The sequence below is a fragment of the Paroedura picta genome, chromosome 2, assembly GCF_049243985.1.
Source record: "Paroedura picta isolate Pp20150507F chromosome 2, Ppicta_v3.0, whole genome shotgun sequence".
In the NCBI taxonomy this organism is placed as follows: Eukaryota; Metazoa; Chordata; class Lepidosauria; order Squamata; family Gekkonidae; genus Paroedura; species Paroedura picta.
In genome coordinates, this window is record NC_135370.1 from 184,833,322 (window position 1) to 184,849,352 (window position 16,031).

A 16,031-nucleotide genomic window follows, 5' to 3' on the forward strand; every position below is an offset into this window, starting at 1 on the left:
CTGGCTGCCCTTCTCAGCTGCCTCCTGATTTTTCTGCAAAAAGGAAGTAGACAGTCCCAGTAACGCAAACAAGAGAAAAAAGAATCTGTCCAATGGCTTAATCAAATAATATTCGAAATACAAGAGTCTCTGTTGTCTCTTTATTATAATTTCCACCCGGACTTAGCCCAAACGGTGTCTAGATGGTTTTTCCGTTTTCATTTCAATATCTCTGATCAGTGGCAGAAATGAGCCCTCCACAGAGTAGTCTTACTAAATTCAAAGCGATCCCAATGTATTCTGTCCTTTTGCTTATCTTTCTTGAAGTATAATTAGGGTTAGGGAAGTATAATGTGGTTAATGATACTTTTAAGAAAGATAAACAATAGAATACACTGAGATCGCTTTCACTGAAGAAAGATATTGAATTAAAAAACGGAAAAACCATCTAGATACCATTTTGGCTGAGTCCAGGTAGAAATTATAATAAAAGAGATAACAGACTCTTGTAGTTCTAATATTATTTGATTGAGCCATTGGGCAGATTCTTTTTTCCCCTCCTGATTTTTCGGCTGCCGTCTCCCTTGGCATCGAGTTTGCAAGGCCTCTCCGGCTAGCCTTAGGAGGGCCAGTGTGGTGTGGGGGTTAAAGCGTTGGGCTAGGGCCTGAGTAACCCCAGGTTCCATCTCCGTTCTGCCATGGCAGCTTCCTGGGCCAGTCAAGCACTCTCCGTTCTAACCTACCTCGCAGGGCTGTCGTGAGGATAAGCCAAAGGAGAACAATGTAAGCTGTTTTGGGGCCCCCGCTGGGGAGAAAGGTAGATATAAATAAGTGGGAATAAATTGCATAATTCCCCAGTAGCCAGTACTTTTGATGTTCTGCTGTAATCCTGCTCTGCCCCTTTTGGCTTTAGCCTTCCACAGGAGTCGCTTTCTGCCGGACATGTGTCCTCTGTCTGCACATCTCGAGCTGTGAACAGACGCAGGAGGGGAGCCGTGCTGGTCTCTGCCTCTGGAGAACCTGCCCCAGAATCTGACGAGGCCTCCAGGCAGACGTGTGTGGGGAGGGTGTTTGGCATTCCGCCCCATGCCTTTATCTCCTGCACCTGGCAAGTGTCTGTGCTTATGACTCGTCCGGAGAAGGTTTCCCCGCGGGCTGTGGGGCTAGGCTCTGGTAGCTGTGCTTGCCAGGACACTTGCTGGGCGGTCACTCACCCTCAAAGCCTAGTGGACATCATCAGGCTGCTGCGAGGGGGAAGGGGGCGGCCGGAGAGCTCCTGGGGAAGGGTAAAAATGCCCAGCCTCCCTCTAGGAGTCAGAAGAAGTCTCTTGGATCTAAGGGAAGCTTTCCACCCAAGAGAGGCCTTAGCAGTGAGGGTGCTTCCTCCCTCCTGGAGCCCTTCGCTCCTTGGGGCTCTTGTTAAAATCCGAGGAGGACTGGGCCCGGCCTTCCCAGGAAGGCAAGAGGCTGCTGGGCACGGCTTTCCCAACCAGGCATTCGGTCTCTTTCCATCCGGGTGGGCAGGGACAGAACACAGAGCCTTCTTGATGCTTCAGTGCTGCCAAGGGAAGCCAACAGGCATCTGGAGAACAGGAGGGGCCACAGGGCATGCAGGGAAGCGCTTGGCACTTCTCGAGATCTGGGGCTGGAATGCTAGGAAATGCCGGCAGAGCTTCTTCAAAGAAATTCAGGGCAAAGCTGGGCGATTTAAGGCAGGGGTGGTGGTGGTGGGGTGGCCGAGCCAGTTTGGTGTAGTGGTTAGGAGTGTGGACTTCTAATCTGTTGAGCTGGGTTCGATTCTGCACTCCCCCACCTGCAGCCAGCTGGGTGACCTTGGGCTCGCCACAGCACTGATAAAGCTGTTCTGACCGAGCAGTGATATCAGGGCTCTCTCAGTCCCACCCACCCCACAGGGGGTCTGTTGTGGGGAGAGGAAAGGGAAGGCGACTGGAAGCCTCTTTGAGCTTTCTTCGGGTAGGGAAAAGCGGCATATAAGAACCAACTCTTCTTCTTCTTCTCCTGTGGCTCTTCTCTGGCAAAGGCTAAAATTTGGCCTAGCTGAAGAAGCGTGTCTTTGAAAATGTGGAATGCAGAAGAAAGCAAATACATTTAATTACACTCCCCCCCCCCCATTGCAAACCCACATTAAACAAAAACCCTAAATTTGGCCCATGATTCCCCAAGGGATCAGGAATGGGACCCAGGAAACCTTGAGGTTCTGGAACTGAAGATTGTTTGGGGCAGGGGGAGTCAACCTGTGGTCCTCCAGATGTCCATGGACTACAATTCCCATGTGCCCCTGCCACTGCAGTCCATGGACATCTGGAGGACCACAGGTTGACTACCCCTGGTTTGGGGCACTTTTAGGCAACTACCTGATGGTGGTTTGAAAAGCCAGGCTCCACCCAAAGAATCCTGTGAATCCCGCAGAATTCTTCTCGCTCGCTTCCTTGTCTGAAAACCTGTTCAAGTGAAGGAGAGTCTCCTGCGTACAGAAATAAACCCATTTATTGTTAGAACATTCTTTGTTTCAAATGAATACAGTACTCGAGGAGGAGGAGGGCAAGAGAAGAACTGGCACTATATCGCTGAGGATTGCACAGCGGGGCAGAAAAGTTAACACCTTTACAAATTCTGGACAGAGATAAAATTCAGTCTTGTTTTTCCACACTAAAAATACGAAAGTGACATTTCAACACATGACGCGGCTTTGACGACGTGTGTTCGGGATCTGTAAAAATCATTTGTTTCCTATAAACTTTGGTCACTGTGCTTCATTAGAGCTGGCAAGGAGTTGTACGAGAGTGTGCAGAGGAGCATCAGGCCCGAGGGTCGAGGGGGAGGAGGGGAAGCGAACACTGCACAGTCATGGGTGGGACGGATTACGAAAAGACAATCTTTTGTTCACAAACGTCACGCAGAACCCTGTTGGTCAGATGTGTGTGTGTGCGTGTGTGTGTCTCACAAGGACTTTGTGTTTCCACTTAAGGCGACAAGAGAAGGTGTGTCATAACATGATTTCATGATTAGAACTACTGCTACGTTGAATGCTGCCTTCTCTGTTGGGGGGGGGGGGGGTGTGCAGGGCACGGTGCCTCAGAGTCTGCAGGAGAGGGCAAACCAGCTTGGCCTTCCGAGACAACAACTCCCAACTTTGCGGGGTGTCGGAACAGCACCCAGGAAGAGACGGAGTTGCAGGTGCCCTGCTGACGGCGGTGGAGGTGCAGGACTTTGGTAGGCCCAGCCGAGCCCTCCCCAGCTGGTCGTCAGGACAGCCGCTCCGAGTCCGCTTCAGTGTGAGCGACACACGCACTGTACTTGCCGTGCCACGGGGACCGCTCCGCTCAAACCCAGTCCGGCCACTTGCAACAGGCCCGGTCTCTGAACAGGCCCCTACCGTGTCCGCCTCAGGTTGCCTGGTCGAGGAATTCCTCCAAAGTCCTTTTGATGTGCGGGGGCTGGGAGGCAGCCTGGGCAAGCAGGTTCTGACCCATCTGTGCAAAAAGTGCTTTTGACAACTTTGCGGTGGCCGCCCGGATGTTCCCACCGGCTCCGGGCAAGGAGCCGCTGTTGGTCATGCTGCCCAAGAGGTGCCACAAAACCGCCAGGACCTTCTGCTCCACCGCATGAGGCTTCCGGGGATACAAGTCGACGACAAGCTCTGGAATCAGGAAAGGGGGGAGGGGGGAGAGGAGGTGACTGGAGAGGAAGCCCGCTTGGGGGTTGCAAAGCGCCAGACTAAGCATCTGGGAAGCAAATCCTCACTTGGCTGTGAATGCACAATTGAGCGTTATATTTATTTTTTGATTTGTACCCCAGCCCTCCTGGCATGCCAGGCATGTTCGGAGTCTAGCCTATCGCACAGGGCTGTTGTTGAGGAGGGGGAAACCGTTGTAGAATGGAGAGAGACAGACATTTGCCACCCTGAGCTCCATGGAAGAAAAGCAGGATAAAAAAGCATCTATAAATAAAAACACACCAACATGCTGTTGTGCTGAAGCCGAACGGAAGCCTTATCCTTATGCCATGTGGCCGTGTGGCCCATTCCAGGAGCTGGAGCAGGGACAGAATGAGGAGCCCCCTGCTTACGTAGATGCCGCTCGCTTGGAAGGGCACAGATTTTGGGATTTTTGCAAATAACGGGTGTGAACGCAAGAGGGCTGCCGGCCTTTCCTCCTACAACTTGGAGGGGCGACTGGCTCTTGTCCCCCTGAGGGACCAAGGAGGAGTTTCCAGCTGTCTTCAAAACAAGAAGCCCAAAACAGGAAGTCTTCCTCCCACCCAAGCCCCACCCAGTGCTTCGGAGACGAAGCAGCCCCTCCCTCTTGACCAGCCCCAAAACCCTGGTCGGGATTTCTCAGAAATAATGGCTCATGTAGACAAAAAGGATTCTGTTGCCTTAATGGTTCTGTTAATGAAGACCCAGAATCCCATTGGTATTTTCAACCAACGCACTTCCCTCCTCCTCAATATCGGCCGGCAGAAGACCGATTCTGAAAATCTTGATTAATCACTGCTGCCGACTGACTCCCCCCCAAAAAAACTCCCCCTTTCCTTCTCTGCCGATGTCCCCCAGACCCACAGACCTATCCTTTCTCTCCTCCTGATGGTGGCAGGCTCTACAAGCCCCCTCTGCCCCAAGACTGGGGGAAAGGACTTGCTTCTGGTTGCTTCTCGTTCAAGTTCCAAGCCCGACAACCAGAGCTAGAATCTCTCCCCCAAGTTTACTACAAGTTTACTCTCCCCCAAGTTTACTTGATAATAGCGAATTCTTTGAAAATGTTTTTTTTTAAATTTAGGGGCCCCAAATGTTGAGGATGGTGGCAACAGGTATCCAGAACGGCCGGGCTGCAGCAGGGACTGGGCCCCTACTGCCAGAACCTGAAGCACGCCCACCTGCACCACTGCGTGGAAAGGACGGAGGAAGACCCGCAGGGCCCGTCTCAGGCTTACCGGCTAGTATTTCGGTGACGTCTTGTTTGGCTTTCCCACTCAGGAACTGGGCTTTCGTGCAGAATGGCTGGAGAAGCAGGTAATGGTCTAGAGGAAGACGGGACAGAGACCCCCACTCAATGGCAGCTCTTCCGGAAGGGGCAGATGGCTGGTGCATCTGCGGCCCCGGAAGCCACAAGAGTCCAATAGGCCACGGCTGACCCCCCCCCTCCCCCATTAGCCATCTTCCCTAATCGCTGAATACAACTTTCTTTTTTCTGCCTGGCTTCTCTTTTCCTCCCACTGTGGTTACTGCAACATTTTGGGTTTTAATGCCAGTAAGTCATGAAGCCACCCCGGGGTTTCAAGGCAAGAGAGATTCAGCCGGGGCGTTCCTTGGAGGCCTCCCATCCAGATGATACTAGCCCTGCTCAGCTCCCAGACCTGGTTCCTTCCTTCTCTGGGGTTTTGTCTGGCTGATGCCAAGAGCCCCTTACCTAAGTGCTGGCAGAGAGCCTGGATGACGCCCGTGGCGGCAGCGTAGATGCCCGGGTTCTTGGAGTTCAGGTTGTTGTCCACCAAGGCCGGAATGAGCATGTTGATGACCGGGGACAGCTTCTCCTTCAGCAGGGGGATCAGCTGGCGCATGGTCTCCAGGGCCACCTGGTTCACTTTACTGTTGGAGTCGTGCAGGCGGGGCTTGAAAGCGTCGAAGATCTGCGCAAGGGCACACGACCACAAGAGTGGGAGCCCTGTTTTGTCACGGGAAGGATTGGCTTCAACCCTCCCTGTTTCTACAGGATTATAAGAGTCTGCGGCTTGTGCGCCAAGGCAGGGCTCATGAGGGCCACGGACACCTTTTCCGGCGCCCGCCAAGCGTCTGGGGGAAGTGGGAGGGGCCGGGCAGGGCTTCTGGCCTCCAAGGCCACTGCCTGAGCAGTGGAAGGATCTTCAAATACAGATCGTAAAATACGTTACTTGGGTAGCTGCTTGCCACCACCGCTCCTCTCCTGATCCTCCGGAACACAGGATGCTCCCTCCTACTGCAGCCGGTCAAGGATTGCCTACTCAGACCGGCTGTGGCTCTCCTGGCTCTCAGGCCGAGGCCTTCCCTGCCGCCACCCCCCCACTCAGTCCGCCCCACTAGAGATGCCAGGGATGAAACGGGACCCCAGCAAGGGGCTTTCCAGGCAGGAGAGAAGCCGGCGTGGTTGGCCATCGCCTTTCCCTGCAGAGTCCTCCTGGGTGGCTTCTGAGCCCGGATTAGCTTCCGAGAGCCGAGAAGATCTAACTGTACTCATACCGACCGACCTCCCTCCCTCTGCGTTTCCTGCCCTTTCTAATGAGTTTATTGCTGCTCACTGTGGAAGGCTCCCCCACACTCCGGGCTTTCCACAAACTGTGCAAAACAGAATTATTCTGTGCAGGCAATAGACGGGTGCTGTGCTAAATGGCACACAAACTTGCCTGGACCAATGATTAGGGGCAGAGAGCTGTATATCAGGGTCACCTCTAGGCTGGATTTCTACAGCTCCCGCTTCTTGGGCCTGCCCTTATCCCTGCTCCAGAAGCTACACCTGGTTCAGAATGCAGCAGCCAGGGTTCTCACGGGAACTCCCTGGAAGACCCACATCTGGCCCATGCACCAACAGCTGCACTGGTTACCAGCAGAATTCTGGGTCAAGCTTCAGGCCTGGTAATTACCTTTAAGGCAGTCTGGGCCCAGCGTACCTGAGGGGCTGCCTCTCTACCCCTCAAAGAGCATTATGCTGGTGATCCCTGGCCCCAAGCAAGCACGTCTGGCCTCGACCATGGCCAGGTCACTCTGTCTTGGCCCTTGCTTGGTGCAATGAGCTCCCAGTGGAGATCTGGGCCTTGCTGGAGTTAGCACAGCTCCGCAGGACCTGCAAAATGGACCTCCTCCGTCAGGCATTTGGTTGAGGCCGCTGGAAACCAGCAACAATTATTGGGCCCTCCAGAACCCCTCTCCTGATCCGACCAATCTGCAGGTTTATGGTTGAAATGCTAATTCGAATACTAAATGTTCCATGTTCTTGATGCTACTGTTGTCGTTGATTGCCGCAATTACTAAATTATGTTTTATACTAGTAATCAAGCCCATTGCAGTTCTAAATGCAATGGGCGCTAGCAGTGAGTGTGGGTTGGGGGGTGCTGGCAGGGGCCCATGGAAGCGGACGTGCAGCCATAAATGACTAAACTAATTATCGAAGTTGGGCCGACTGGTCAAGGGGGCGAACTGAGATCGGGTGGCGGCGCCGCGCCGGCAGCCAGAAGGCCGGCGGCCCCCGCCCCCCAGGCTCTCTGAAGCCCTGCCCGGCCGCCCCCCCACCCCACCCGATGCTCTCCGAAGCCCTCTCCTGGCTGCTGGAGCGGCTGCGCAGCGTCTCCGACGCTGCGAAGCCGCTCCAGCAGCCAGGAGAGGGCCGGCCGCCCCCCCACCCCACCCGACGCTCTCCGAAGCCCTCTCCTGGCTGCTGGAGCGGCTGCGCAGCGTCTCCGACGCTGCGAAGCCGCTCCAGCAGCCAGGAGAGGGCCGGCCGCCCCCCCACCCCACCCGACGCTCTCCGAAGCCCTCTCCTGGCTGCTGGAGCGGCTGCGCAGCGTCTCCGACGCTGCGAAGCCGCTCCAGCAGCCAGGAGAGGGCCGGCCGCCCCCCCACCCCACCCGACGCTCTCCGAAGCCCTCTCCTGGCTGCTGGAGCGGCTGCGCAGCGTCTCCGACGCTGCGAAGCCGCTCCAGCAGCCAGGAGAGGGCCGGCCGCCCCCCCCACCCCACCCGACGCTCTCCGAAGCCCTCTCCTGGCTGCTGGAGCGGCTGCGCAGCGTCTCCGACGCTGCGAAGCCGCTCCAGCAGCCAGGAGAGGGCCGGCCGCCCCCCCACCCCACCCGACGCTCTCCGAAGCCCTCTCCTGGCTGCTGGAGCGGCTGCGCAGCGTCTCCGACGCTGCGAAGCCGCTCCAGCAGCCAGGAGAGGGCCGGCCGCCCCCCCACCCCACCCGACGCTCTCCGAAGCCCTCTCCTGGCTGCTGGAGCGGCTGCGCAGCGTCTCCGACGCTGCGAAGCCGCTCCAGCAGCCAGGAGAGGGCCGGCCGCCCCCCCACCCCACCCGACGCTCTCCGAAGCCCTCTCCTGGCTGCTGGAGCGGCTGCGCAGCGTCTCCGACGCTGCGAAGCCGCTCCAGCAGCCAGGAGAGGGCCGGCCGCCCCCCCACCCCACCCGACGCTCTCCGAAGCCCTCTCCTGGCTGCTGGAGCGGCTGCGCAGCGTCTCCGACGCTGCGAAGCCGCTCCAGCAGCCAGGAGAGGGCCGGCCGCCCCCCCACCCCACCCGACGCTCTCCGAAGCCCTCTCCTGGCTGCTGGAGCGGCTGCGCAGCGTCTCCGACGCTGCGAAGCCGCTCCAGCAGCCAGGAGAGGGCCGGCCGCCCCCCCACCCCACCCGACGCTCTCCGAAGCCCTCTCCTGGCTGCTGGAGCGGCTGCGCAGCGTCTCCGACGCTGCGAAGCCGCTCCAGCAGCCAGGAGAGGGCCGGCCGCCCCCCCACCCCACCCGACGCTCTCCGAAGCCCTCTCCTGGCTGCTGGAGCGGCTGCGCAGCGTCTCCGACGCTGCGAAGCCGCTCCAGCAGCCAGGAGAGGGCCGGCCGCCCCCCCACCCCACCCGAGGCTCTCTGGAGCCTTCCCCTGGCCTGACGCAGCTTCAGGCCAGCGGCAAAGGAGCAACTGCGAGCCGCGCTGCGCGCGGCTCGCAGTTGCTGGCGGCGGGAATCAGAGGGACCAATCGGCAGGCGCTTCGCGCCTGCCAATTGGTCCCTCTGATTGTCTGTCATGAGGAAGGGTCCAATCTGGACCCTTCCTCATCCCGGACACATCCCGCCCCAGAACCCCTTACTGTGTTATTTAGTCCGTGGCGCCCGCGGCGCCACGGGCGGTTTACAGATGTCTTATTGGTTTCACCCTGGGCTCAAGGGCGGGCGGCATAAAAACATAAGAAGTAAACAAATGCCATGCTACACCATTTGCTGTAAAATGGATCCTACGATGTAATCTTGTCTCATTGAATGGGTCCAGTCAAGACTTATGCCGCGCTGCAGTGCTATTTCTTTGGCTTCTGGCTGGTCAGACGGCCCAACTCCCACTGCACTGTCCGTTCAATGCCCCCTCCTCCTGTTCTGTGTCATCCGGCCCGCTCTGTGTCATCCGCCTCGGGTCCCCGTGAGAAAGGGGGACTCAAAATCATGCAACTAAAAATACCTTAATGATGTTTGTGGCCACAAGATCTTGGTTGCTTTCCGTGTCTTCTAACAGCTGCCTGATTCCGCTGATCCGCTCCCGGAAGTCCTTGGCGTTCAGAGAAGTCGTGATGACCTTCACGTATTCCGCACTTTCTAGGGTGTTGCGGGGCCCCAGTTTCCTGGGCATTTCACCCCCTTCTCTGGCCTCTCTGTGGAGAGAGCAGCACAGGAGGAGAAGGAGGGTCAGGCCGAGAGAGTTCCCGCTCCTGCCCAGAGCTAAAGGCAGAGGAGCACAAGAAGAGCCAACAGCCCATCCTGTCCAGCCTCCTGTTCACGCAGTGGCCGAGCAGCGACGCGGGAGGGCCAGAATAAATACCTGTCACTGGCACTGAGTGTGTCCCGTGACACGGAGGCCGATCTGGAACTGTCCGTGGTGCTGGTTTGCGAGCGCCTGCCTTTGGCCGAGGGCGTGACAATGGGCATCTCTCCCAGTCCCTGTGAGGGCGTCAAGAGAGGTTCATCAGCTCCTTCTAGGCTCCCACGTGACTCAGTCGCTGGGCCTGCCCTGCAAGGTCTTCAGGGAGGGTTGCTCCCATAAGCTGGTTTTTACACCCCGCTTTTCTCTACCCACAGGAGTCTCAAAGCAGCTTAGAACCACCTCCCCTTCCTCTTCCCACAACAGACACCTTGTGAGGGAGGTGGGGCCGAGAGAGCTTTGTGAGAGCAGTACTATCAGGACTGTGACCGGCCAAAGGTCACCCAGCTGGCGTGAGGAATCAGTGTGAAGGCATGAGGAATCAAACCCGGCTCTCCAGAATAGAAGCTGCCGCTCTTAAGCTCTACACTACAGTAACGGGTGTTCAGAGGGAGGCCTGCCTCTGAATGTGAACGTTCTGTTTACCCACAAAGAGCTCATAGCTGTGATGTTTATATAGCAGAAGAACCTAGCAGGCCCTCCAGCCCTGGACCGAGGAGCTGGTCCACATGGGGGTGAGCAGGAGACCACCATGAATCCTTAACAGCCAATGCCCCAGAGACGATGGTCCAGGTCATCTCCCAGCCCCAGAGCCTTGGGCGAGCAGGCCCCTGGGCTCCTGGGATCACTTGCACGGCCACTGGAGAGGACGGGCCCACAAGTAGGCAGCCCTGGATGGGAGAAGGGGCTGCTCTGCCACCTGTGCTCCTCTGTCACTGAGGCCAGCTCCTGCTCCCACAGCTGCAGGTCCTGACAGGATGAGGGCCCCAGTAAGTCCTCGCAGGATGAAACCCCAGGGACAACACACCAAGCAGGCAGGATTGCTGCCCTTTTGGACTCCACTGACGGCTGATCACAGACAGTCTTGCCTGCTCAGGTCGGCAGCCGCTCTTCAGAGTCTTTCCCGTCCCCTCCTGCTTGGTCCCCTTCAACTGGAGAAGCTGGGGATTGAACCCGGGACCTTCCCGCCTGCCAAGCAGCGTCTCTGCCACTGAGCCACAGCCCCTCGGTGGAAGACCCTTCCCAATGGTCAGGAGCACCCCCCAACCCCGATATACGTTTATGTTTCAGGTGTGACATTCCAGGAGCGCTTCGTGGTGTACCTTCTGCCTCAGACTGCTGACTGTCTCTTTGACATACGGCAAGTCCTTTGGTGGCACGTACTTGTCAAGCGTTCTCTCAAAGTCTGCGTGCGTCATCAGGGTGAAGAGCATCTTCCGGCCGTAGTACCTACAAGAAGAAGAAGAAGAAGAGTTGGTTCTTCTATGCTACTTTTCTCTACCCGAAGGAGTCTCAAAGTGGCTTCCAGTCACCTTCCCTTTCCTCTCCCCACAACACACACCCTGTGAGGGAGGGGAGGCTGAGAGAGCCCTGAGATTACTGAAGAAGGAGAGTTGTCTCTTAGATGCCACTTTTCTCTACCCGAAGGAGTCTCAAATTGGCTTACAATCGCCTTCCCTTTCCTCTCCCCACAACACACACCCTGTGAGGGAGGGGAGGCTGAGAGAGCCCTGAGATTACTGAAGAAGAAGGAGAGTTGTCTCTTAGATGCCACTTTTCTCTACCCGAAGGAGTCTCAAAGTGGCTTACAATCGCCTTCCCTTTCCTCTCCCCACAACAGACACCCTGTGAGGGAGGGGAGGCTGAGAGAGCCCTGAGATTACTGAAGAAGAAGGAGAGTTGTCTCTTAGATGCCACTTTTCTCTACCCGAAGGAGTCTCAAAGTGGCTTACAATCGCCTTCCCTTTCCTCTCCCCACAACAGACACCCTGTGAGGGAGGGGAGGCTGAGAGAGCCCTGAGATTACTGCTTGGTCAGAATAGATCTATCAGGGCAGTGACTAGCCCAAGGTCACCCAGCTGGTTGCATGTGGGGGAGCGCAGAATCGAACCCGGCATGCCAGATTAGAAGTCCGCACTCCTAACCACGACACCAAACCGGCTCTCTCACCAAACAACCGCCACAAACGAACACACCGGTGAAGACGGCTCGACAGCACAGGCACAAGGCCAGATGCTTACAAGCCCCCACTGGGGTAGAGCAGAGCTTTCTGAATGTAGGAATGTAGAAGACCTCAGTCCAAGCTGACAGGTGGCCAGAGCCAGGGAGTTTCTTTCTGGGAATGACCTTCCAAGGGTCCTTGTTCCCCTCATCAGCCACCAGGGAGCCTGAATGTTCAAACCCTTTCCAACCTCACTGGTCTGCAGGAGGCTTCTGGACGTCACTCCGGGGCAGCCAAACTGAGCATCACTAGCTGTCCATAGGCTACCATTCCCATGTGCCCCTGCCAGCGTGGTGCTGGCAGGGACTCATGGTCATGGTAGTCCATCTGGAGAGCCATAGTTTGGTGGCACGGACTCCAGCTGTTCTCCTGCAGACCCACACGGCTGCCCTGGGAAATGACGGCTGACGTTCTCAGGATGCCAACCGGCCCTCCGCCCCCTTAGAAAGCAAGATGCCACCCCCCCCCCTTGCTCTGCATTGGCTGACCTGGTTTCCGGTGAGCCGTCTTGGACAAATTTGGCTACAGCCGTCAGAAGTTTGTCTGTGACGTCCTTAATGCCGGACAAGACACGCCCTGGTCCCATGTGCTCCACAACATCCGACAGGTGCTGGGCCGCGCATCTCCTCACTGCTGTGTTCAAGTGGCTGGAAAGGGAGAGGAGAGATGCTCAGGAAGAGAGGGCGCAATGAATCATAGAACCATAGAATTGAAGACTGCCAGTGAGGGGGAGCTCACCACCTCCTTAGGCAGCCTATTCCACTGCTGAACTAATAGAATGATAGAATCATAGAGTTGGAAGGGGCCACACAGGCCATCTAGTCCAACCCCCTGCTCAAAGCAGGCTCAGCCCAGAGCATCCTAAAGCATCCAAGAAAAGTGTGTATCCAACCTTTGCTTGAAGACTGCCAGACTGCTGTAGCCACCAATGCTGTGACCCTAAGCCCCAGGGTAAAAATGCAGAGCAGATAAGTGCTTCAACCCCCCTTGTCCAAAACCCCCATAGAAGGGGACTGAGAAGACAGGTTTAACTTACCCCCACTTAAAGAATCAGGGGAGGTGCATGTAGCAGTCTCACTACTGTTACGGTTGAAGACCCTTTTCAAATGAGCTCTGACTATTCTGCTGTGAGCCTATTTTCCTTCTGACGTATTCACAGCCTACCTACAAATGGCCCCCTCTCTGGCAGTCTTCAAGCAAAGGTTGGATACACACTTTTTCTTGGATGCTTTAGGATGCTTTGGGCTGATCCTGCGTTGAGCAGGGGGTTGGACTAGATGGCCTGTGTGGCCCCTTCCAACTCTAGGATTCTATGATAAGAGGTTTGCCTCCCTCCAGGCACCACATGAGAGCCTTCCCAGTGCAACTGGAGAGCAACTGGTTCTCCCGTCCGTCCATGCGGCTTTTTCTCTGGGCCTTGCTCCGAGCCTCCCCCAGGAGTGAGAACACCTAATAAAAACGGTGGGATTTGCAGAAACATAGTCATTAAGTTCAAATGATCTTCGGTCTGCCGATGACACGACCCTCCTGTCAGGAACTCAGGAAGGCCGAGGGCAGCCGATCACAAAGGCCAATGAAATAAGCAAGAAATTCGGCCTTTTCCTAACGCTAAAGAGACAAAAACAACGACCACTGCAAAAAACAGACATGTCGCAAGAACAACTGACAAGTGAGGATATCGAATGCGTTCAAGAATTCATTGTTCTTGGTTCACAAATTGAGTGGCGATTGCAGCATGGAAATAAAACATCAAATTGCTCTGGGTCGCTCAGCAATGATGCACTTGAACCGAACATGGAAGGACAGAAGCCTGACTCCCAAACGGACATTAGTTCAGCCTATCATATTTCCAGTAGCCACTTCTGGCTGTGAAAGCTGAAGAAATCGGGCAGGGGAAGAATTGATGCATTTGACCTCTGGCGTTGGAGGAGGCTTTTGTGGGTTCCAGGGGCAGCAAAGGTCACCAACAAGGAAATACTACAGCACGTAAAGCCTGATCCTATCACTGGGAGGCATAATCACGAAACTCCAGCTCACTTACTTGGGCCACATCATGCGATCGAACTCAGTGGAGAACTCAATTATGTTAGGACTGGTGAGTGGGAAAAGGAAAACAGTCCGACAAAGAACAAGTTGGTTAGACACGATCAAAAGGGACACCGGCCAGAACACTGCATGGCTGAAGGGGGAGCTGAAGGAGTGGGGATTTTGTCAACAGCTGTGCCATGGGATCACCAAGAGTTGGATTGGAATGGCAACAACTTCTTTGATTAGAGAAAAGACAATAAACTAATTTGCTGCTAGTGGGGAGCCCCTTGTGGACTTCTTTCAGGAAAGTAAAAAGCATGAGTCGACTTGGGAGGACTGACGCTAATAAAGACTGACGTTAATAGTAAGATGGTTAGAGATGTCAAAAGAAAGCGGAAAGTTTTATAAATTTGTAATAGTTTGCAATAATTTGGAAGTCAGCAAGCAATTTTATATTGTGATCTGTCCTGAGTCTGCTGAGATGGGGAGCAAGAAAAGCTGCAAAATAAATAAATTTTCATGTAGAATTCTATTTTGAAACAAGTGCTAAAGTCTCTGGCTTCTGCCGCTGAGTAAGGGAAGACTTAACTGACTCCCTTCTCTTTTACCCTTCATCTTGCATATTTACCTCAAACTCTTCCACCCGCCTTTCTCCTTTGAACTCTCACTTCAAGGTTTGTAAGATTTCGATAGAATATTTCTATTCTCAAATAGCAGGGGAAGGGGCTTCGGCTACCCTCTGCTCCAAGGCCTGCTTGCCGAGTCCAACCGCCCCGCGGAAGGGCTGCTCTCCCCAGGGCCTCGGCCGGGTTACCTCTGGCCGCCGTGGATCAGCGAAGCGAGAGCACGGGCGGGCGTGACGTTGTTCACCATGGCCTTCAAGGCTCTGTCGACATCTTCCCGGATGAAGGTGTTCGACTCCCCGGCCTTGCGCAGGAGGACTTTCACTGTGCTGTCGAGGTCCTGATCCGTGCTCTTTTTCAGGTGGCTGAAGAGGTCGCCCAAGCAGACGACTGCCGCTCGCGACACCACGGAGCGCAGATTCTTCACCTGCACGCGGGGAAAAGCTCCCGTCAGCAAGAGGCGACTTCTCCCTCGGAGCGTTTCGACCGCTTGCTGCGTCGGCCTGCTGGGGAACAGGCAGATGCCAGGCAGGAGGCGAGGGGAGGATGGTGGAGCATCAGACCCCTCCCTCAAGGCCCGGCAGCCAGCACTTGGGGCCAGAGATTCTGGGAGAAGCAGTCACCTCCTGCACAACGGCCAGGCTGGTCTCGTGGAGTCTCGCGATGAGCGTGTCGGGGTGATAGGCACACAGGCACCGGATGGCGTTCAGGCCGTCCATCTTCTTCTCCCTGCAAAGAGACACACAGAACGAGCCACGCGGGTGAGGGCAGGGCAGGCCACCCCCACGCCCTGGGCACTGAAATCCACATCTAAATGGAAACAGAACCCCCAAAGCATCTCAAAGGGTGCCTGCTAACGTTAAGGGCAAAGGCAGTTCCAGAGGGTTCCGTGTGGGTCCGCAGTAGAACTGACAGCGGGGAGTCCCGGAGCACATCAGAAATCAACACAACTGTGAAGGTCTGAGCCCTCAGGAGACAAAGATCCCTTCACTGGATACTGCCAGAGATTCCCTTCAGCAGGCAGGGCTCTGAAAAAGGGGATGACGACTCTGAAAACCTTCTTGGTCTCCCTCGGCTGCCTCAGGTGGCCTCCCCGGAGGATGAGGAGAGGGGACTTTAGGATGCTCAGGGCTGATCCTGCGTTGAGCAGGGGGTTGGACCAGATGGCCTTTATGGCCCCTTCCCACTCTAGGATTCTAGGAGTCTATGACTTGGCCCCGTGCACGTACCAGTCGTCATCGGCCACAAACTGCAGCGCTTCGGAAAGAGCCGCTTCCGGCTTGGAGAAAGGCCTCAGCTCGGCGGGCCCCAGGATCTCTGTGCTGCGCGTGATCAGCACAGTCCCGTCTCTGAACGGCATCCGCAGACCTGGAAACATTTCCCCGGTGAGGTCACAAGGGTGGCTCAGCCCCCCCCCCCAACCCCCAACAATCTAGATGGACTCACATCCGAGCTGCATTGGGAGAAGGCAGCAGGGGGCCACACAAGCGCCTTCCCTGCCCCAAACAGCTCTTCTCTCTTACTGAGCCTGTCATTCCAAATTGCCCCCCGGCTCCAAAACAGAGGGGAGCCCTTCTCTAGGGGCCCTCCTCCTCGGCGATGGCCCCGACACCCCTTGGCTGCTTCCTAAAGATTTACCTGATTCTCCAGGGACTGCAGCCTGCGAGCGCTTGACGCTGGAGGTTCTCTTCAGCAGAGGATTGAAGGGTGCATTTCCTGGAGGCAAAAAGAAAACAAACCAC

The 16,031-nt window shown here is 55.9% G+C and overlaps 1 protein-coding gene across 2 annotated transcripts in view; it reads right to left on the reverse strand.

Annotated features, from left to right (window-relative positions):
• Window positions 1-2,469: 2,469 nt before the first annotated feature.
• The window catches only part of TOGARAM1 (TOG array regulator of axonemal microtubules 1), a 49,129-nt gene continuing 35,567 nt past the window's right edge, over window positions 2,470-16,031 (reverse strand). The window contains exons 12-22 of one of the 2 annotated variants that reach the window (XM_077324151.1): window positions 15,928-16,005; window positions 15,519-15,657; window positions 14,913-15,018; window positions 14,481-14,716; window positions 12,127-12,285; window positions 10,740-10,866; window positions 9,538-9,656; window positions 9,181-9,370; window positions 5,409-5,628; window positions 4,933-5,019; window positions 2,470-3,640 (exon numbers count right to left, since the gene is read on the reverse strand). In XM_077324151.1, the coding sequence (XP_077180266.1) occupies window positions 3,387-3,640; window positions 4,933-5,019; window positions 5,409-5,628; window positions 9,181-9,370; window positions 9,538-9,656; window positions 10,740-10,866; window positions 12,127-12,285; window positions 14,481-14,716; window positions 14,913-15,018; window positions 15,519-15,657; window positions 15,928-16,005 (1,715 nt within the window). In that variant the 3' untranslated portion in view covers window positions 2,470-3,386. Of the gene's footprint in view, window positions 3,641-4,932; window positions 5,020-5,408; window positions 5,629-9,180; window positions 9,371-9,537; window positions 9,657-10,739; window positions 10,867-12,126; window positions 12,286-14,480; window positions 14,717-14,912; window positions 15,019-15,518; window positions 15,658-15,927; window positions 16,006-16,031 lie in introns of those variants that run through there. The other variant, XR_013228626.1, reaches the window with a different exon arrangement.